Source organism: Psammomys obesus, unplaced genomic scaffold (genome assembly GCF_907164565.1).
Source record: "Psammomys obesus unplaced genomic scaffold, mPsaObe1.curated_primary_1811, whole genome shotgun sequence".
Lineage (NCBI taxonomy): Eukaryota > Metazoa > Chordata > Mammalia > Rodentia > Muridae > Psammomys > Psammomys obesus.
In genome coordinates this window covers 362,948-384,972 of record NW_026585587.1, presented here as the reverse complement: position 1 = coordinate 384,972, position 22,025 = coordinate 362,948, and the positions used below count along the sequence as shown (strand labels likewise).

General features: G+C 40.0%; 1 protein-coding gene across 1 annotated transcript in view; it reads right to left on the bottom strand.

Moving 5' to 3' along the window:
• Nucleotides 1-22,025, bottom strand: part of Fmn2 (formin 2) — a 302,407-nt gene that overhangs the window by 266,933 nt on the left and 13,449 nt on the right. Inside the window, exon 2 of the mRNA XM_055608481.1 lies at nucleotides 4,127-4,293. Within this exon, the coding sequence (XP_055464456.1) occupies nucleotides 4,127-4,293 (167 nt within the window). The remainder of the gene's footprint in view (nucleotides 1-4,126; nucleotides 4,294-22,025) is intronic.

The window sequence follows — 22,025 nt, the reverse complement described above, 5'->3', positions numbered from 1 at the left end:
TACATAACCCTAAGTTCTATCCCTAGTAGAAGAAAAATAGAAACAGAAAATTTATTCAGTAAATTGATATAAAACTTCCCAATCACAATTATTCTCCAATAAAAAGCCTCCAATTCCCTAAACTGTTTTATATTGTTTCCAGGACCTTATCAATGAACGAAGCCCTATAGACATTTGTAAAATGTCAACCAATCAGGAATTGGCATGGCTGAGTATCTTCATGCAAATAAAACTGGCAATTCAGGACCAAGAACACTTGTCCAGATCACTCACATAAGTAGACCAGAGTAGGAACCCAGGTAGTATCTCTGTCTCTGCCACCCTTGTCTTTGTCCTTCCTGAGTGTACAATCCTTCCCTCCCAAAGGCTAACTCTTCCTGACTTGCACATTTGTTTTCTTTCCCTCATAATTTGACTTATTTATTCTAAAGACATGGTCTTACTATATAGCCGACCCTGGCCTTGGCTTAGCCTCTGAAATGCTGGAATTATGGGTTGTCTTAGTTACTTTCTTATTGCTATGATGGCACTATGTGCAAGGCAAACTATAAAAGAAAGCATTTAGTTGGGGTCTTGTTTATAGTTTCAGACGGTGAGTCCATGACCATCATGGCAGGGAGTGTGGCCCAGGGGCAGTAAGCATGGTGCTGGAGAAGTAGCTAAGGACTTACATGTCAAGAAAATAACTGTGAGGCACAGAGAGAGAGCAAGAGTGAGCGAGAGGGAGGCACAGAGAGAGAACAAATTGGAAATGGGTGGGTTTTTTTTAAAACCTCAAAGCCCACCCGAGTGACCCATATGTAAGAACCATTCCCAAACAGTCCCACTGACTGAGTACCAAGTATTCAATATATGAATCTATGTGGATAATCCTGACTCAAAACACCATACAGACCATTGACTGATACCCACAACGCTCTCTTTTTTGATTGTTGTTTTAATAAGGTCTTCCTTTTTACTTGAATTATTGTACAGTGAATTTGATTGACGCCTAGTATGTAGGACAAATTCCCTTAGCATTTGTAAAAGAATTAACACGGACACTCAAAATTAAGTGTGTCTTTTAAAGTTCATAAAACCTTTACCAAGTAATGTGAGGGGGGAATGTGATCTTTTATATTTTCTACAGTATGAGGAATCAAAATGGTAAGCCATAAAAAAGATGCAGGAAAACAAGAGGCTAACATCTGAAATATTTAGCTGAAGTAGGTCAATTCATAAATTGCATCAGTAAGATTCCCCATATCAAAAAATATAGATATTTTTAATGACACGTATAGACAAAGACAGGTGGAATGCTGTTACAAAATCAGGGGACAGATAGAATACCAGCTACAAGCCCAATCCTACTGGGTTCCATCTTATAAAGAGCTGTTGTTCCTAGGAGAACTGCTGGTTGGAAATGCTCATAACATCTCTTTTCTGGAAATCAGCAGAGAGACTAATTATAAGAAACATGCTTCCCCAGAGATGAGCACATTCCTTCCCATCCCCCACTAACACATCAGTCTTTTGAAAGACTGAGGTATGTTTGCTTCCTTTGTAGTCTGAGAAAAAAAAAATCTTAACTCTGTATTCAATAAGCCCTGGTGCTGTTTCTGACCTGCTATTTTAGAATATGGAGCAATGTTTCCCATGAGGGTACCTTTAATTTCCTCTTTGTTTTGTGTTCAGTGGATGTGGGCACTAGAGAGGCAGAACACAGCCAAGGAATATGGCAAGGAGGAAAAAAATGACTTCAAGATGGGAATGAGAGACAATGACTTCAAATAGGGAATGGAATCCCTATTTTGTGGGGTTTTATTTTTGTTTTGTTTTTCTTTTTTTTTTTTTTTTCATGTGAGACTTAGCTACCTTCCAAGATAGCATGGCTAAAGAAGCATTTCTAGTCTCTCCAACACAGGAGAAATAAGCAGGTTAACTTAAAAAGAGAACGAGAAAGGCAAAGAATGTGGCTCATGAGCAGAGCTGGGGACCTGAGTTTCTCCCCAGCATCACAATAGCAAATTAATAATAACAACTTTAAAAAGTAAAACTCGAATTATCCTGTTCTTTTCAGTTTACGCCAGTTTCATGTTTACTGAGTGGAAGGACATTTTAGTTCTGAGCTTTCATGAGGAAAATAGCGTTAATTTGATAATACATTTTATTAAAAAAAAAAAAGTGACAGACTGTTATGTAAACTTCTCCTGGGACAAAATGAGCAGATTCACACTTGCACATCTATTCATCCCGGCTAGGGCAACAATGACGTAGCAAAATAAAATTATATGGAAATCCCACATGTCAAACCAATGGCCTTAGCATGCTTATTTACAGAGCAAGGGGAGGGGTTCTACATTAGAGTGAATGACTCCCCAAACAGCTACATCACTGAAAACTCTCATTCCAGCCCAGATGACAACCTCCCTATAACTGCAGAGATGGGGTTCCCTGCCTCTTCAGCCAGCCTTGCACACTCCATGTATTCTGGCATCTCCCCAGACCACAAGACCATGTGAATCTTGGACAGTTACCTACAACTCAGAAGAATGGCTAGACTCTCAGGTGAGAGTACATGACCTCATCATGACTCCCATCTTTTACGAGGGAGTATCCACTGGCTAGATTTTGAGGGTACATTGTAAGTATTCACAACTGCTCTGATAAAGATGCCAATGGCTGCTATAATTAGATAATAGCATGCAATACAGGCATGGCTAGTGTTTCCTTCTACCTGAATTATGTTTACCATATCTCTGAATTCCATATTGATAGAAACCAGAATGTATCTCTGTAACACACCACACCATAATCCCCAGGTTCTATCTCTAGACCCACACATCTCCCAGTGAGAAGAAATGTCTGAAAATTATCTAATTCTTTCCACAGGAGAAAAAGATCTACCTAGCAGTGATTAGCTGATATGTTATTAATAACTTTCATAACAAATACATAAATCTAAAAGAAGTTTCATAAGTCATGGCATCATCTAGAAAATTTTCTCACAGATTAGAACTGAGATCTCACAATATTTTATGAGATTTCTTCTGCTCATACTAAAGGGAAATGGGAAAGACTGTCAGTTAGGATTGATAAACAGGAGGAAGAAGAAAGCAGCAAGTTTTCTTTGTAGAGAATTTCTTATTTACAATCAACTTCCATACTCTTTGGTTCTGGGGACAAAGAAAGCCTCACTGTGTAGCTCAGGCTGACCTGAAAGTCTTGATCCTCCTATATCAGCCTCCCAGGTGCTGGGATTATAGCATGAGCCACCACACCTGAATCTAGAGCCAGCTTTAGACTTCAACATCTGTTCACATTCACTGTCTTTTGAGGTACATTTGCCAGTGCTGGAAAACTGTATTTAGTCATGTGATCAGAATCCAGTGACCAAAAACACTCAATTCCTAGGCTCTACACAAGAGATCCACCCAGACTTCCCAACTTCTCGTGAGAGATGCACATATGATAATTATCCTTCTGAGAACCATGCCACACACACACACACATACACACACACACCACATACCTGAGAAAGACACTACTCTGCTTGAAGATGCTGATGTTCATCATGCATTACGAACATGCCTTTTGAATTCCACACTATTAACGCTTGCTGAGTGGGGGCCTGGTTAAAGGCAGATGCTGCTGCTGCTTCTTGTCTATGTTTGGTGCACAAATGAGTTGCGAAAATTGCTCACATAGCATTCTAGTGCCCATGGAAACCCGTGACCCACTGGGAACAGTATTTTGCCCTTTGGTACTGCTTCTGAAGGAATGCCTGTGACCAGCACAGAAATACTGATGTGGGGGGAACAGTTTAGTGAGAAACACTTGCCTGTGCATGTTCAGTCTCCACCAGAAAGAAAAATTCTGAGCAATCCTAATCACCCTTAGAGCAGGCTAGAAAAGTAAGAGGCTTTTTTATTTTGTTTATTATTTTTTAAGGGGAGGGGGTGTCACTTAATGCTCTAGTCTAAAGAATAGTATAGAAACAGACAATCTGGGCTCTCAAGTGGCCCAGGGGGAGAAGGCTTGTGTCACATGTTGTTTTTAAATTCTAGGGTGATTGAACAGACACACATCACAGCTGCTACTCCAACTGCAGTCCACCCCACAACCAGAAGTGGCTTCTCCTACTTACATCAAATGGAGCTGAACTTGACCCAGCGTTCTGATTACACGGTTCCCTGAAGCAGTCACTAAAAGGAAGTAGAAGGCCCATGGCAATGATCCTTGAGCAAAATTTTTCTGCTTCTTCTGGAGGCCCGTTCTCCTGCTGGCTGAACAGCTTCTCCAACAGAGTTCGCCCTGCATGTGAGACACAGTCATTAGAGGGGGGTTGGCAGATCACCTGGCTCTGAACTCTCCAGGGAGGGGACAGTAAACATCACTAGTGAGCAACAGTCTCCAAGGCTACTTGTGTGCAGAAAGGAGCCCAGTGTACGAAACTGCAGTATGAGGCCAGATGCCACCTAGAAAAGGGCAGTAGGGTGTGCTTCCCTGGACTCCCAAACACATCTTGCTTCAAAAGAGAATGGTCTCTGTTACTGACTAGGCATTCTCCATCTGAAAGGAAGCTCTACCCCTTTGGGATTTAATTAAGCAAGTCTTTTTTTTGATTATTCTCCAGAGGATTTTTGGAAGAAGCAGTGAGTAACACAAACTGCCACCATTTGGGCCCAGAAATGTCAGAGACGGTGATATTCACTGCCTCGGACCCCGCACTAGGGAAAGGCAAGAGAGTCAGGCATAGACAAAGGTGTCAACCCATAAAAACAGCAAGAAAGTTGGCCAGAAAATAAAAGTCATCCTGAAGAGGAAAAAGATAGAAATGTTTTCAGTTGCTCCATAGAAACAGCTATGTGTGGGGTCTGGAAAGATGGCTCAGCAGTTAAGAGAACTTGCTGCTTTTACAGAGGACCCTGGTTCTGTTCCCAGAATCCAATGCTGGCTCATGTCCATCTATGGTTCTAGTACCAGGGGATCCTCTTCTAGCCTCTGCAGACACTGCACGCATGTGATACACAAACATACATGCAGGCAAAACACCCATACAAATAAAATAAGTCTAAAGATCTTAAAAAAACAACAACAGCTCTATGAGGGCTGTTTAATAATAAAATTTATTATTAAATAATATATTTATATTATTATTATATATAAACATAACATGTTACATTTATATATTTATTATACATTATATATTATATATTTATTATATAATGTTAACATTATTAAATAATAATAAATTTTATTATTTCTCCAGAGAAGGAAAATACCATTAAGAGGAGAAAGAGGAAAGGGAGGTTCCAGAGGCATCAAGACAAGCAAAAGGCAAGCTATAGAAAGTAAATTTTTGTAGACTGCTCAGAAATAAGCTAGACATCTATATTATATAACCACCCTGCAAGGCTCAGGGAACGCCAGAAAAGAAAGACTGTAAGAGTCATTGGTCTGGAGGGCCAGGGTGAATCAGTGTCATCTAGGAATGACAGTAATGGATTGATGTACTCAAGAACTCACAGCAGCTATGGTTGCTGTATAACACCAAGCATGGATAGCATAGGAGTACACAATCCCCTCCCCCATGCCCCAGAAGCTGCTGTCAGTTTATGGCTGCTAAGGGGACAAGCTCTGTTTTCTAGGAATGTAATCCCTGGTAGATTGACCATGCCCCACACTCAAAATATTTTGTGTGCATGCATGAAATTCTCAACATAAACAAAAACATTGTTATTATTAATTAAAGGATTAACAATTGAGGGAGCCAATGGCAGAGAAAGACTAGAAACCAATGACCATAGGTTACATATAACCGAACAGCATGAATAGAAAAAAGCTCTACCATTTCCAGATCCTGGAGAAGCTGGGTTCTATGTAAATTAGCTATAAAGAATAGATACTTTCATGGTCCAGAGCCTTTGAACTCAGAATCTCTAGCTCTCTTGCCCACTCTCATTCTCTCAAGTACCTTCTCTAAAAAAACACATCTATTTCTATCACTTTCCATGTGTCCCTGGCCCTGTACCTTTTTCCAAAATACAAATTTGTGAAAGTCTCCATGAGTGTCCTCTAGACTCTGGCCAATATCTATAACATAATAAGACATGAGGAACAGACCTTAGGAAACTGGGTCTTCCTTTTCCATGTCTCAACCTTCCTTGTGGTTTAGAATCATCTTGGAAGAACAGAGTGATGGACACCTTGGGAACCGCTACTCCACTAGTTACTGTTTGATTCTAAAGATAGACAGGAAAGTCAAGAGCGCAGTCTCTAATCGATTTTTAGTGACCACCTACACTGTTCTTGATGAACTGGCTGAATTTCTGTCCTAAGCTAATCTAATATATTATTAAGGAAAGGCTGCAGGCCAACCAGAAGTTTCTCTCCAGGTGGACTAGAAACTGGTCATAGCCTAGGTCAGAGCACCTCAAACTTTTCATACTCCCATCTGTGTGCTAAATAACACACCCTTTAATGCCATGACAGTTGGCAACTGCCATGCAATGAGTGGTCAGAAATATTATAAAAGGAGGGAAAAGAATTGACACTTTTAAGTCTTGGGAAACCTCAAACAAGACCCTTAAAAGTCATGAATATTCCTGTTTATTTGCCTATGGCTCCCCCTCACTTCTTTCACGACTTAGCTAAAAACCTCTCCCTCCCAAGGGTTAAGAATCTAATTTGCAGCTTTATCTCCCATTTCTAATCTTGGTCAAAAGTAAAAGTCTCCCTTGCTGTCTAAATGGGTACCTAGTCTTATAGGTTCGACAATTCTAAGAAATAAAAAAGGACCCCTTTTTAGGTCGAAATCTGATACAAACTACTAATACGCAATCCTCAGGAACTCAAAAATCCATGTAACATTTTTCTATATCCACAAACTAAAGCAGAAGAAACAGTAAAATCTTCAGGGTCCCTTCCAAATCACAACTATCCTCAGTTCTTGAGAACTATTATCTCTCCCTCTCATGAATTCATCTTTCAGCTTTAAGTCAAGATTGAGCATCCTGAAAAACCTTCTGTGAGCCCCTTCCACACCACTGTAGATCCCTCTATAACTCTTTTATGTAACTGACCATTTTACTTAAGTGATTGTGAAGTCTTTTTTTTTAAATACCTACTCCTTCACTAAAGTCATACCATTTCTTAGAGCAACACAGTCTGAAAACTTGATAACTTCATGGATAAAAAGGTAACTATTTGAAGAATGTCTACAAGATGACAATGCTATTCAATAATGTATATTTATTCATATTCTAGCCAGAATAAACAAGGGAATTGTGGGCAGGCGCGCGCACGCGCACGCGCACACACACACACACACACTTTCTTTTTTCCCTTCTGCCCTCCAGTAATCCTTTAAGACGCCCCCTCTTTATTGCTTGGCATTCTCTATTTGAAAGAGAAGCCTTGCCTTAATAGTAAAGACATTGACTGCTAAACAGTCTTTCTTCAGAATTTATAGCATCTGGTTAATTCCCAAAACTCACTCCTTTCTAAAGTTCTGTGGTTAAACAATACATACTGTGTCATCAAATAGCACAAAGCATACACATTCATTAGAATAGTAATATATCTAAAGATAAAGTTCAGTGTGGGAGCTGAAGGAGGTCCTCAAGGAATAGCCAAAATACCACTGTTAGTACAGACAGAGGAATTCTCAGGGCATGGGTCTCAACTTATGGCCATAGGATATTTGTTTAGAGACATTTCTTTAGCTGTTACAACTGGCAATGGGGTGCTTGTGCTACTGGCATCTAGTGATAGTGACCTGGCCTCTGCTCCAGGCATGGGGCAGCCCCTCACCCACAGCACTCAATCATTGCAGACAGGGTTTAAATGGCCTGCAAACCGAACTTTCCAGCCCAAAGGTACACTGTGTTTGGAGATTCCATAAGGCTGACCGACTGATTGTAGTGCCCTTGCTGTTTGACCTTGTATCCCCTTGATTATCAACAGCCCAAAGGCTAAGAATGTAATGAATATACTTTGTTGTTAGTTTGTTTTCTTTTCTTCTTCTTTTCTTTTCTCTTCTTTTCTGGAGAGAGGGTCTCACTGTATAGCATGGCCTGGAACTTGTTATGTTGACCATGCTGGGCTGAAACTCACACAGATCCACCTGCTTTTGTCTCATGAGTGGTAGCATTAAAGTATGTGCTACAACCCCCAGTAATACCAATATATATTTAAAGTGCCATGATATATGACTTTCTTTGTTTTGTCCTGTAAAAACTTCATACAACTATTAACATGTGGAAACACGGCATTTGGGGCAACTAGAATCTGTTAGAACATAGTCACTCATAACTGCCCTAGAGTAATCTACCTCCTGTTCTCTTTGACCTGAGTTTTGCATGACTATGTATCACAACTTGGAAACTCTAGATGAAGGCCATAGAGCTACTTTCCCACCATAGAACTTGAGTTCAGAGGTTTTTAGTGCCCTCTCTTGCACTCACTTTGATAATTAGTAACTTTTGTACACATACTCATTTACTCGGCTACATTCAGTCACACAATAAGTCCTGTTCCCTGGCTTTCTGTTGTTATTGTTGCTGCACAGTGTCTGAGTCATACAATGAAACCATAGTCCTGTTAGAGTTGTTTTCAACCACCTTGTATTCTGTGCACAATGGGTATGCTCTGATAATTAACCACTTGAGACTTGAGGTGCAGTTTCCTAGGTATTGATTCTAGGTACAGATAAACCTCAGTTGTGTAAAGAGAAATCTTTCATTTCAATTAAAAATGCATTGGGAACAATGTCCAGTTGCTGGTGGGGTTGGGAGGTCTTTCTCAGTGAGCCCCTGTGTGTCTTTATCAAAGATGTCCTCCCACAAGGAGGCATCTTATTGCAATTCCTACATATATAAGGAACAAGAAAGTCAGTGGGCAATGCTGTCCTCAGGCCCCACAAACATTTTCAAGTGATTAATACCCTTCAAAGGCAGAAGCTCCTTTGAAAGCTCATGCCACTAGGTCTCCTGCTGCTCTGAGTCCTTTCTAGTGTCCATTAATCTCTCGACATTCCTTCTTCAGCCCCACCATTCAACAAGCAATACATCTTTTAACTCCCACTTCCCAGAGAGAGTCCAGGCTGGGGGTGTAGCTCACTGGTAGATGGCTAAGTATGTATAAGAATCTAGGCTTGATACCACAACCAACCAACCAATAAATAAATATCTCAATAGGTAATTGAACCTACAAACACTGTTACTGTTCCATATATTTTTTGAAGGTGGGAAACTTCCTTCACATAAAAAGAACTACTAGCTGGAGCTACAGAGATCTCATTGGCTGTATCCCTTTATTCCTGGCTTGGCACATTCTAATTTGACTTCCATCTATGCTGAGAAACAGAAAATGCTGAGCAATGTAATGCCTTTGAGTCAAATTTTCCATTGTCATGTCAAGGAAAAACCTGTAGGAAACAACGCAAATGAGAGAATTATTCGTTTTAGTTCCCTGGTATAGTCCATAGTCTGTGGGTGATTCTAGACTTAAGATGCATCAAGAGATCACAGTAGATGAACCATAAGGTGAGGCCACTCACCTGACAGTGGACAGAAAGCAGAAGGAGAGGTCTGGAGACAAGACATTCCCACAAGGCCATCTCCAGATAGACCTCACCTAGTAAGGTTTCCCTCATCACCCCAAATAGCTCAATCATCTGGTTTCAACACATGAACGGATAGCATTCATGTCACATTCAAACTACAATACAACCAATGACACTGTTTCTTCCACTTGCCCTTTAAGGCACTTGACTTTCATCTTCACTGGCATCCTTTTTATTTTCTCTACTTTGCTGGCCACTTTCCCTCAATTTCCCTTTTCTGGATTCCCAAACATGCCTTGACAATTGCTTAGAGCTCTACTTCTTATAATTCCATGAATGTACACATAGACCTTTATATGAAAATAATTACGGTAGCGACTGCCACACTAGTCACATACACATAAGCATTACCATAACCAGACAGAAAGGAAGGATGGCTATTGGAAACCCTGACGGGGACGGTGTAGGGAGACCTGGGAAGATGATGAGAACCCAAGGAACCAGCATGTCACCCAGTGCCCTCACTGGTTCTCCTGTTCTGGTATTCCTGAACCTAAAATAGCCTAAAACCCAGAAGTGGCATCCATACTATGGACAGGGAACTTTAAAGGGGTCAATTTTGCAATCACGAACTCAAACCTAAGTGTGCTGTATCACAGGGTTAGTAAGAATATTAGACAAGAAAATGTATGTGAAACATCCAGCATAAACCCTCCCACAATAGTGTATGGATTAGTGGCGCCTAAGGAACAGGGCAAATCTAAAGTGTCCGACAGCAAAACACATTTGTTTGGGTTTGATAAAATGGGTATTTTATCATATAAATCCATTTGTTTGTTTGTCTGTGTGTGTATGTGTGTGTGTGTGCGCGCACGTATATGCCTGTGTGTGTATGTGCATTGCCACAGTGCATGTGGACAGTCAGATCTCAACTACCACCACCTGAGATCAAACTCAGTCTGGATGATAGCAGATACCTTAACCCACTAAGCCATTTTATGGGCCCAATTTGCATTTTCCTGAAGCAGTTTTTCAATGTGACACCTTTACTAGCCTGAAACTTAGTATGTAGATTAAGCTGGCATCAAAATTGTGACTAGAATCTTGGGTCAGCCTCTTAAGAGCTGGAATTACAGGCAGATGCCACCATGCCTGGCAATTTTTAGTCATTTTTAAGATGCCCTTATTTCACGATGATAGGAAGTTATATAACCATTAAGTATCATTCTATTGCAGAAATAAAAATAACTGGGTTCAGTATATTTAAATCACACTGACTATATTAAAAGGATTGATAAAAATAAAACTCTCATTATTAGACAATGCTAGGATCCAAATTCACAATGATATCAGAGAATTAACTAATAAAAATAATGAAGCATTTATTCTGTCTTTTTCTGTATAAAATTTTATTTTGACATGCAAAATTAGGCAGGCAAGCTGTCTACTCCATACCCAGAGACTGTTCATGTCTGTAATAGAAATGAGAATGCTACTATCCATGGTGGCTTACTGATGTTGAAGATTTTGAATCACAAATTCCTCAACTCATGAACACATGCTGACCCCAAACCCTTAGAAACAGAAAATAACTGCTCAGGTATCAAATCATGTTAGGATGTGGCTTACTGTCCATTTTAGGTAACACAGAGTCCTGAAAAGTGATTAGCTTGGATAATAGACTCAAGGTAGTCAAGTTTATTTACATCCAAGTCATTCCATTATAAACTATAGCTAGCTGTCCTTCAGAATCCATGGAGGACTAGTGCCAGAGCCCCTGCCATGGTCCACAGACATCAAAGTCCAAGAATGCCTGATGTACCGTGTTTATAGATAACACCCACACACCCCTTAAATACTCAAAATTATTTCTATATTAATTATAATCCTCAGTATAATATCAATAAATAGGTATGATAACATATTACCAAGGGAATAAGGAGTAGAGTCCACTTGTGTTTATTACATTTCCAGTGTTTGTTTTTAACATCTGCAGGGCACAGTTAGTTGTTTCAAGATTGATGATCCCCGGAAAACAGAAGAATGAGGTGTAGCCTAGAATTCCTTTTTGAGATTTGTAATGAAGTATCTGGTGCTAAAATGATAATCCTGGGAGCTATTTTATATTATTGTAATAAAAGGCAGTAACAGAGTTGGGGAAGGGGGCTGAAACTACTATGGTACTGATAATATAGATGACATATGAAGCTGAGAAATAGGCTCCTGGGATTTGATTAGACTTGTTCAAGGTGGAGGGCAAATTTGCATAGGAAAACTGAAACAAGAGTGTCTCAAGTTTGAAGCTAGCCTGGTCTATACAGTGAGCTCCAGGCCAGCCTGCATTATATGGGAAGAGATTTCACAGAAGGGCAAAGGATGTCAACTCAATGGTACAGAGCTACTTAACATTTGACAAGATTCAGTTTGAATTCCAAGTACCACAAAAAATATTGTTTGATGATATAAAATGCATTTTTAAAATAGTAAAATTAAACAGTTGTAGAGCCCTGATTTTGCAAGAGAGAGCCCAGTTTATTAAAGAGTAAAGCCATGGTAGTGAGAGATGGGGAGCTTTTGTCTTTTTCAGCTAGTCTCAGCTGGAATATATTGAGCTCTCTTTTCTGTCTACAGCAAGTAATCTGTCAAGTCAAGGGACATAGGCAGAGGCACAAACTTCTGTGTCTGTTCTGGAAACTGAGGACTAAGGATTCCATCAGGACACAATGGCCCGCCTTCAGAATTCCTTAGAGAGCAAGGAATGATGGTACACACCTACAATCCCAGTACTTGGGAGGCTGAAGTTGAAGGTTGTGAATTCAAGGCCAGCCTTGGATGTGCAGTGAATGTAGGCCAGCCTGGACTACATAATAAATAAAGGTGGAGAACAGACTGACTGTCGGGAGCCACTCCCGCCATTACAAGATGGCGCCGGTTTCCTGCTTCCTGGTTCTTCTTGCCAGCATTGTTTTGCGATCTGCGCATGAGCCGCCTTATGCTAATGTAGGCTTGTGTGGTCCTCCATTTGGAGACCACATGCTAATTGGGTTTTGTGTGGAGCACCAATTACAGACGAACAAGTCACCCTGCTGGCTACTTAAGCAGAACGCACACAGGGTTCGGGGTCCTTCTCCATCTGCTGTTAAGAGCCTCACAATAAAGTTGCTGCTGGACAAATCCGTTGTTGCTGCGTCGTCCTTATCGGCGAAGGCCGGTCGCGACAACTGACCTAATGCCATCTCAGTTCAATCCTACTTCTTAGCCCTACAAACTGGCTGACTGAGACTAGAAGCCAGTCGTCCATCAGGGCTCACTTGTGTGCCCCAACCACAAACACACGGATGTTCATTTCACAGGATTCCTGGTTCATGTATTTTTCCCCTTACTAAATAAAAACACGTAAATCATACTAACAAAAATAGTCATCCTGTATATTTGAATGTGATCATCTCTTCACATCTTTACTCTATTACATAGCAGCTGAGCTGTTCTGTACTTCCCTGGTACGGAGTACCAAAAACAAATCAACTGGCCAGTGCCAGGAAGCCTGCACTTAAAAAAAAGAAAGACATTGCCTTAAAAAAAATAAGACAAAACAAAACAAACAAACAAAAAAATAAAACTAAGACAAAAAAAAAAAAAAAAAAAAAAAGCTCATGAGACCTGTTTGTTATAATTCCTAACTTCGGGTTATTTTTTTATTTAAAAAAGTTTACATTAGTTGTTTTATTATATTTATTAAACGCTGTTCAAAACAATTTATTTGATGATGGTCCGAGGCCTGACTATCCATTAATGCTCCCCAGTGACTCTCCCCTCTCCCATGATTTCTCCTTCCCTCTCCACATACAGCTTCACACTGCAACTAACACAGCTTTACGCAGACAGAACTAGCTTTACATTCAAGCCCTAGTTGCACATGTTCCTCTTACCTCAATAAACAAAGCTCAAGGAGCTAGATAAACACAGGAACAGCTGGTAGGGTAAAAGTTGAAAGAAGTCTTTATCATCAAACTGAAAGTAGTAATTCTCCTGTGTATGGAAGAAATCAAAATCCCTCATCTCAGCACATGAGCTCTATTGGGGCTGTGACCAGCAACAATGTAAAATGTAGAGAAAGCACACACACACACACACACACACACACACACACAAATACACACACACACACCCTTCAGAAAAGATATCATATTTGCTCACCCTGGACTTTAATGCATGCACACAAACAATCTCCAGTCTTTGACCCCTGAGTACTTGTTAGTACAGCCAGGCATCACAACCTTAGAAAATCCTTCTGTGGACAGACCTACAGGGGCTAGAAGCCATTGCACATCTGTCAATATCTTGTGAAACAGGTAGAACAAGGATTTTCTAAAAATTGGCATTGGGGGTTAACCCTGGGCTTTAGACAAGCTAAACTCTGGGCATGCTAAACAGGATACTTAGCCACTGAGCCAGATCCCTAGGTCCCTGCAGAGAAGGCATTATCATCACAGTCTCAAAGAGCTAGCTAAGCACTGAGAATGTTCCAGAATCTGCCAGTGTCACAAGACTGGGCAGGGGCAGTGCCAAAGCTGGATATCAACTTTGTTACCCTCATTCTTATTCCAGGGACCTTCTGCTTCTGAGTCAGCCAACAACCCTGCGGAAAACTTCTGACAAAAGTTCAGCACTACAATACAAAAGAAAGGAAACATGTGGTCTGCACCCTACAGGGGCTCACAACCTCGTTCAAGTGACCCAAGCCCAAAGAGGAACAGATTTTAAAGCAGCTTGTTTCAAACCAGTTGCAAAAAAAGAAGGTTGAGTTACTGAATACCTTTAGTGGAAATGAGGAGGGGGAGAAGTTGAAAACCAGATACGGTCAAATGCTTCCGAACCTACTGTACCTTAAGGACTATGCAGGCCCCAGCGATCAGTCAGGAAGAAAGCATGCTGTCTGTCTTAACACACTGAGGTCCCACAAGAGCCACAGTCTTACAGACAAGATGCAGGGCAGGGCTCCTAACTGGAGCCCACAAGGCAGAAAGTCTCTTTGCTCATTTGTCCTCCCTGCCCCCCCACTCCCTCACCCCTCCACTCCCCCATTCCCATCCCCACCTGCTCCATGCTGACAATAGAGGTTTCTTGTTTACATAGCTTCCACTGGCCTTTGTAATGTAGTCAATGCTTGCCTCTTTCCATTTCTTTCCTTGTTAAACTAGTTTACAGCCTACGGAATACATGATTCATGGTCCCTCTTCCTCAGCCTTCTGAGTGCTAGGATTGCTGGTGGGTATCACCATGGCAATTTAACCTTCCCTTATGTGTTTAATGTTGGTTGCTGTTGTTTTGACAGAACACATGACAATAGAGCAGTGGTTTTCAAACTTTGGGTTTATGCCTTTTTTGGGTCTTGTATCAGATATACTGAATATCAGGTACTTTCTTTGTCATTCATAACAGAAACATAATAAGTTATTAAAGCAGCAACAAAATAATTTTATGGTTGGAGTCACCACAACATGAAGAGTTGTATTGAAGAGTAGAAACATTAAGAAGGTTGAGAACCATTGCAACAGAGGAATCCCTTCTTTATATAGGCGGAAATGTGGTCTAGGCCCAAAAAGGGATGGAGGAGGAGAATGAGTGAGAAGGCTTCCAGGGTAAGATGGCAGATTAGAGAAGCAATGGAATAACTACTAGAACCTACTGCTTTCTAGAATCAAACTGAAAGGAAAGCATAAATTATCAGAACATCTATCTGAAGATCCACAGATAGGAGGATCTGGAGGATGGCTCAGTGGTTAAGAACATTTCCTGGTCTTCCAGAGAACTTGAGGACATGTGGATATCAGCCTCCATAGTGGATGGCTCACAACTACCTGCAACTCCAGCTCTGGGGATTCCAACACCTTTCGCCTCTATGTTTACTTGCACACATGTGCATATTCACACCCACAACCATAATAAGCAAAAATAATAGAAATAGCTTTTTATGGAAAGAAGCACCACAAATACCTGGAGATGGAACCATGCACTTCATCTCAGACAGAGTCTTACTCTGTGACCAGGAACTTACTAGACAGCCCCAAATAGCCTCAGACTCGGGGTAATCCTTCTGCCTCAGTCTTCCAAGGGATTTGATCACATATGTGTGTTACTACCTCTGGCAAAGTAATCCACTCCTTACTTTTTTTTCTTCCTCATTTTATTTTATTATTATTATCATCATCATCACCATTATTATTTATAATTTATTCACTTTGTATCCCAGCTATAGCCCCCTCTCTCATCTCCTCCTGGTCCCACCCTTCCTCCTTCTTTCCCAACCAGGTCCCTCCCCTAGTCCATTGATAGAGGAGGTCCTCTTCCCCTCCTTTCTGACCCTAGCCTATCAGGTCTCATCAGCGCTGTCTGGATCCTCTTTCTCTGTGGCCTAGTAAGGCCACATCACCAGGGGGAGTTGATCAAAGAGCAGGCAATAGAGTTCATGTCAGGGACTGCTCTTGCTCCCCCTACTAGGGAACCCACAAGGAGACTGAGCTGCCCTTGGGCTTTATTTGAGCAGGAATTCTAGGTCCTTCTATGCATGTTCCTTGGATGGTTCCTCAGTCTCTGCAGGCACCCCTGGGCCAAATTTTTTTTTTTCTCTGTTGGTCTCCTTATGTGGCTCCTGTCTCCTCTGGGTCCTTCTATTTCTCTTCCATAGGACTCCCTGTGCTCTGCCCAAAGTTTGGCTATGAGTCTCAGCATCTGCTTCGATAACCTGCTTGATAGAGTCTTTCAGAGGCCATCTATGGTAGGCTGCTGTCCTGCTCCCTGTCTTCTCCTGCTTCCAATGTCCATCCTGTTTGTCCCTCTGAATGAGGATTAAGTATCTTCCCTAGGGGCCTCCTTGTTCTTTTGCTTCTCTAAGACTATATATTTTAGTATGTTTATCCTATATTAGATGGGTAATATCCACCTATAAATGAGTATATACCATGAGTGACTCTGCTTCTAAGTTACCTCACTCAGGATGATCGTATACTACCACCAGGTTGGTTCATTTCAGCAGTGAAAGCGCAATTAAACACAGTAAGTAAAACTAATAAAGCACATCAATGGACTGAGGGACAAAAAAAAAAAAAAACAGGTGATGATCTCAGTAAATGCAGAAAGGCCTTCTGATAAAGTTCCTGAAAGGAAAGCTCCGAAGAAATGAAAACGGGAAGAAACACACCTCTGCACCAACAGCCAGCATTAGACTAAAGGGGGGGGGGAGCTAGCTCTCTAAGATGAGGAACCAGTAAGTGTGCCCAGGCTCTCTCCGCTTCACTAATGTAGTACTTGATGTGCTAGCCAGAGCAATAAGCAAAGAAAAAGGAAGTGTGATACAAATAAAAAAAGGTAGAAGTAAATTACCCTTATTTGCAAATGACCTGAGCCTATACTGTAAAGACTACAACAAAAACACTCTTGTGTCCATTAAATACTTCATCAGAGAAACAGACTATAAAATCAACATAGAAAACGCAGATGCTTTTCTGTATAACAAACTTTCTGAATCAGGAGGAATCAAGAAGGAAAAAAAATGCACACAAGCTTCAAATATAAAACATCCAGGAATAAAGATGACAATGAAAACTACAGAATCTTGAAGAACACAGTAGAAGATGGGAAAACTTTCTATGCTCATGGATTGGCAGAACTGATATAGTGAAAATAACTATGTTTACGAGGCTGATCACACACACATATGTACACAGACACGCACACACACACTAAATAAACATAATTTTAAAAATAAGAACTGAAATCTTCTGTTCAGTTTTACATGGCAGAATGCATAGAACCTACATATGGACAGATGGTCAACACTGAAAAAAAGTGGATCTTCCTCTAGGATCAGTAATCAGACATTTTGCACATTTATACACGCCGTATGGTTCTAACTTAAAAAAGGGAACATATGAAAGCAAAGAATAGAAACCTCAGAAACAGATATATAGATTACAAAGATATGTGAAGATATAAAAAGGGGTGTCAAAGATCAAGTAATAGACTATCTAGCAAGTGAATTTAGAAAATCTGGCTTTCCATGTGGAGAAGAGAAATAGAGAATCTACCCATTACACCTGACCCATTCAGGGGGACTCTAGATCAAAGAAGTTAAAGGGCAGAATGAAAAAATTAGGAGATGAGAAGTTTTGCAAGCCTGGAGGAAGAGGGAGTTTCTTACATGAGAAGGAAATAGCACAAAGAAGAAATTAAACACAGAAATTTAAAAGAAGCATAAAGAGAAGATATATTTGCTAACTAAACGTGCTTCTGTATCTCAAGATTAATAATTACAAAAACTGAATCTATGTCGAGTCTTCTAAATAGGACAGTTTCAATAGGATGTGATTTGGTTTAGAAATACTTAGAATAAAATAAAAAGATTCTATAATCTTGTTAGAAAATATTCACAAAGCCACAGTGTTTGACCAGGCCACAAAACAAGCAGCAGACTCCATTTTGATCTAACTCCTAGACTCACACATAGCCACAGCCACCTGATTCTCAACAAACTGTTCAGAAGTTTGTCTGGAGAAAAGACAGCCCCTTTAACAGATGGCAATGGAAAAAGTGTATATCCCATGTAGAAGAATGGAACCACATCTCCATTTTGTCCTATAGAACAATCAATGCAAGTAGATTGAAGACCTTAGACTGTAAGGTGGGAACAGGAGATGGTTCAGTCAGAAAAGTACCTGTTAAATGCACATGAAGGCCTAAAATGGTGCCTTCAGAACCTAGGTCAAAAGCACAGCTCAGTGGCACACACTTCTCATCCCAGCACTGGAGAGGCAGAAAGAGTAGGAAGCTGGGGCATGATAACAAGAGAAATACTGACAGCTATTCATCTGACAAGAGACCAATATCCAAAATAAATGAAGAACTCAAAAACAAACATTAAAAGAACTAATAATTCCACCTAAAATGGACAAATGAGCTGAGTGGACAGATTTTGAGGAAGAAAATAGTGTGCAGGAGAGAGCTCTGAGCTTCAGCGCACTTGTGGCTCTTGCAGGCTCAGTTTCCAGAACCCACATGGTAGCTCACAACCATTCCAAGGGAATGAAATGAACACCCTATCGTAAACCACATAAGGAAAACACTTATACACAGGAAAAAAAAAAATCTTTAAGAAAGAAAGGAAATAAAATTAGCAAACCAACAGATTTTTCAAAAACATTCAGAGAAAAACAAATCAAAATTACACCAAGATTCTGTCTACCCCAGACAGCTTGGCTACAATTAAGAAGCAAAAGTCAATGAACATTGGTGAGAATACATGTAGTGGGGGCTGTTGAGTTAGAAATGTCTCTGTTAGGCTCCTGGATTTGTACATTTGGCCTCAACCTTCTGGCACTGTTTGGAGAGATTACAGAACCATTAGGAAATGAGGAAAGTGTCGTTGATAGTAAGCTTTGAGAGGTTACAGCCTTGCCCCCCACTTCTTGTTCTCTCTCTCTCTGCTCCTATGTAAATGAAAATGTGATAGGTCAGCTTCTTATTTCTGCTACCATCCCTTCCTGCTGCCATGGTGGCCTGTATGACTGTGGAAGCAGAAGCCAAATTAACACCCTTTCTTTCTAAGGTTGGCATTGGTCATGGCATTTTATCCAGTAACTCACAAGAAGGGAAGCCTGAGACTCTATTGGCAAGAAAGTATAAGAAAATAAAAATATTATGTAGTTTGGGTTAATTTTACTGTGTAATATATTCACTCATCTGCAAAGGTTTTTTACAATAAACTTAATAACATTAAAAATTTTAACTAAAAAAAAAAAAAAAACAAAACCTTATTACACAACTAGTCATCTAAAGTAGAAGTTTATGCTAATGATACCTGGACAGATTATGCATGCCATTACTGCATTGAATTCTCACATTGCCCTCAGTGATGTTTTCGATAGTGAGCAAGAAAGTGAGGACTCAAGAACCTCACTGTGCAGAGGCTTAATACCATCTAGGGAATACACCAGAGCTATCACCTCACAGAACTCCAGAGGAACATGCATGCTACAGGAAAGCAGAGAATAGTGCCCCCTGGTGCTGTCCAGCCCAGCTGACCTTTTACTCTCTAGGACCCTGTAGAGAATACTTCATTAAAAATAAATAAATAGATAGATAGAAAGAAAGATAGATAGATAGATAGATAGATAGATAGATAGATAGATAGATAAGCTTCTCAATAGCAAAAAATACAGAATATCTTCGTGAAACTCTAGCCAAGGAAGTGAAAGACTTATATGAGAAGAACTTCAAGTACCTGAAGAAAGAAATTGAAGAAGATATTGAAGATGGAAAGACCATGCTCATGATCAGTAGGATTAGCATAGTAAAAGTGGTCATCCTACCAAAAGGCAATCTAGAGATTCAATGCAATGCCCATCAAAATTCTAACATAATTCTTTTTTAAAAGTTTTTATTTATTTATTATTTATACAATGTTCAGTCTGCATGTACACCTGCACACCATGTGGTTGCTGGGAATTGAACTCTGGACCTCTGGAAGAGCAGCCAGTGCTCTTAACCTCTGAGCCATCTCTCCAAACCTAACATAATTTTTTATAGACCTTAAAAGAGCAATCCTCAACTTTATATGGAAAAATAAAAGCTCAGGATAGCTGAAACAATTCTTTGTAATAAAAGAACTTCTGGAGGTATCACTATCCCTTATTTCAAGCTCTACTACAGAGCAGTGGTAATAAAATCCATATAGTACTGGCATAAAAACAGAAAGGATGATCAATGGAATCAAATAGAAGACCCAGAAATAAACTCACACACCTACAGACACCTGATTTTTTACAAAGAAGCCAAAACTATACAATGGAAAAAAGACAGCATCTTCAGCAAATGGTGCTGGTCTAACTTGATGTCTACAGGTAGAAAAATGTAAATAGACCCATATTTATCACCCTGCACAATACTGAAGTCCAAATAGATCAAAGACCTCAACATAAAACCAGATACACTAAATCTAATAGAAGAGAGACTGGTGAATAGTCTTGAATTTGTTGGTACGGGAAACAACTTTTTGAACAGCTCAGGCTCATGATCAACAATTAATAAATGGGACCTCATGAAACCGAAAAGCTTCTGCAAGGCAAAGAACACTGTCAATAGGACAAAATGGCAGCCTAAAGAGTGGAAAAAGCTCTTCTCCAACCTTACATCTGACAAAAGGATAATGTATATATATATATATATATATATATATATATATATATATATATATATATATATATAAAGCAACCAAAAAACAAAACCAAAAAATAAAATAACAAAAACCCTCAAGAAATTAAACACCAACAAACAAAATAATCCAATTTAAAAATGGGTACAGAGCTAAACAAGAGAATTCTCAACACAGGAATCTCTAATGGCAGAGAAACACTTAAAGAAATGTTCAATGTCCTTATTCATCAGGGAAATGCAAATCAAATAGACTCTGAGATACCATCTTACCCCTGTCATAATGTTTAAGATAAAAACTCAAGTGACAACACATTCTAGCAAGGATGTTGAACAAGGAGAAAACTCCTCCATTGCTGGTGGGAGTGTAAACTTATACAACCTTTTTTTTTTTTAATTTTTTAAAATTGATTACAATTTACTCACTTTGTATCTGAGCTGTAGTCTCCTCCCTCATTCCCTCCCACTTCCACCCCCCCCTCTCCTCCCATGTCCCTTCCCAGTCCACTGCTATGGGAGGTCCTCCTCCCCTTTCATCTGACACTAGCCAATCAGGTCTCCTCAGGACCTCCTCATTGTCTTCCTCTGTGGCCTGGTAAGGCTGCCCCCCTTCAGGGGTAGGTGATCAAAGAGCCAGCCACTGAGTTCATGTCAGAGACAGCCCCTGCTCCTCTTATTAGGAACCACACTTGGACACTGAGCTTTTCTTTTTTTTTTTTTTTTTTAATGAAGAGTTTGTCTGGCAGTATATCATGATATAAGAAATATGATCAACTGGATTCTTTCCCTGAAATGGCTTCAGCTCTACCTAGAATAGACCTAGAGATACATGAGCCACCTTTAAGTGACTAGAGCGTTTGGGATAGGGAGAAGGATAACACTAAGCAACAAGAGGACCAGCCTAAAAAGCACTAACATATGTTAAACTGTGTATGATGCTTATTACACATCACATACGTAATACACAGCATAATAATTTACACATCTTTAAATTACAGTCATCCTGAAGCAGCCTTCATATATGGAGAAATATGCCCTAACAGGCAACACAAACTGAACCTAACACTATTTTCTTATAACAATGTCACCCCCCAAACATAGCACTGAGCATCTAGACTATTATAGGCTGCATATTGTCAGAAATGATCAAATAATGCATCTACCTAAAAGTAACCCATCATGCTATTTCTGTATGTCACTTTTTTTAAAGTTTATTTCTTTTTTATTTTATGTACATTACTGTGAAGGTATCAGATCCCCTGGAATTTGT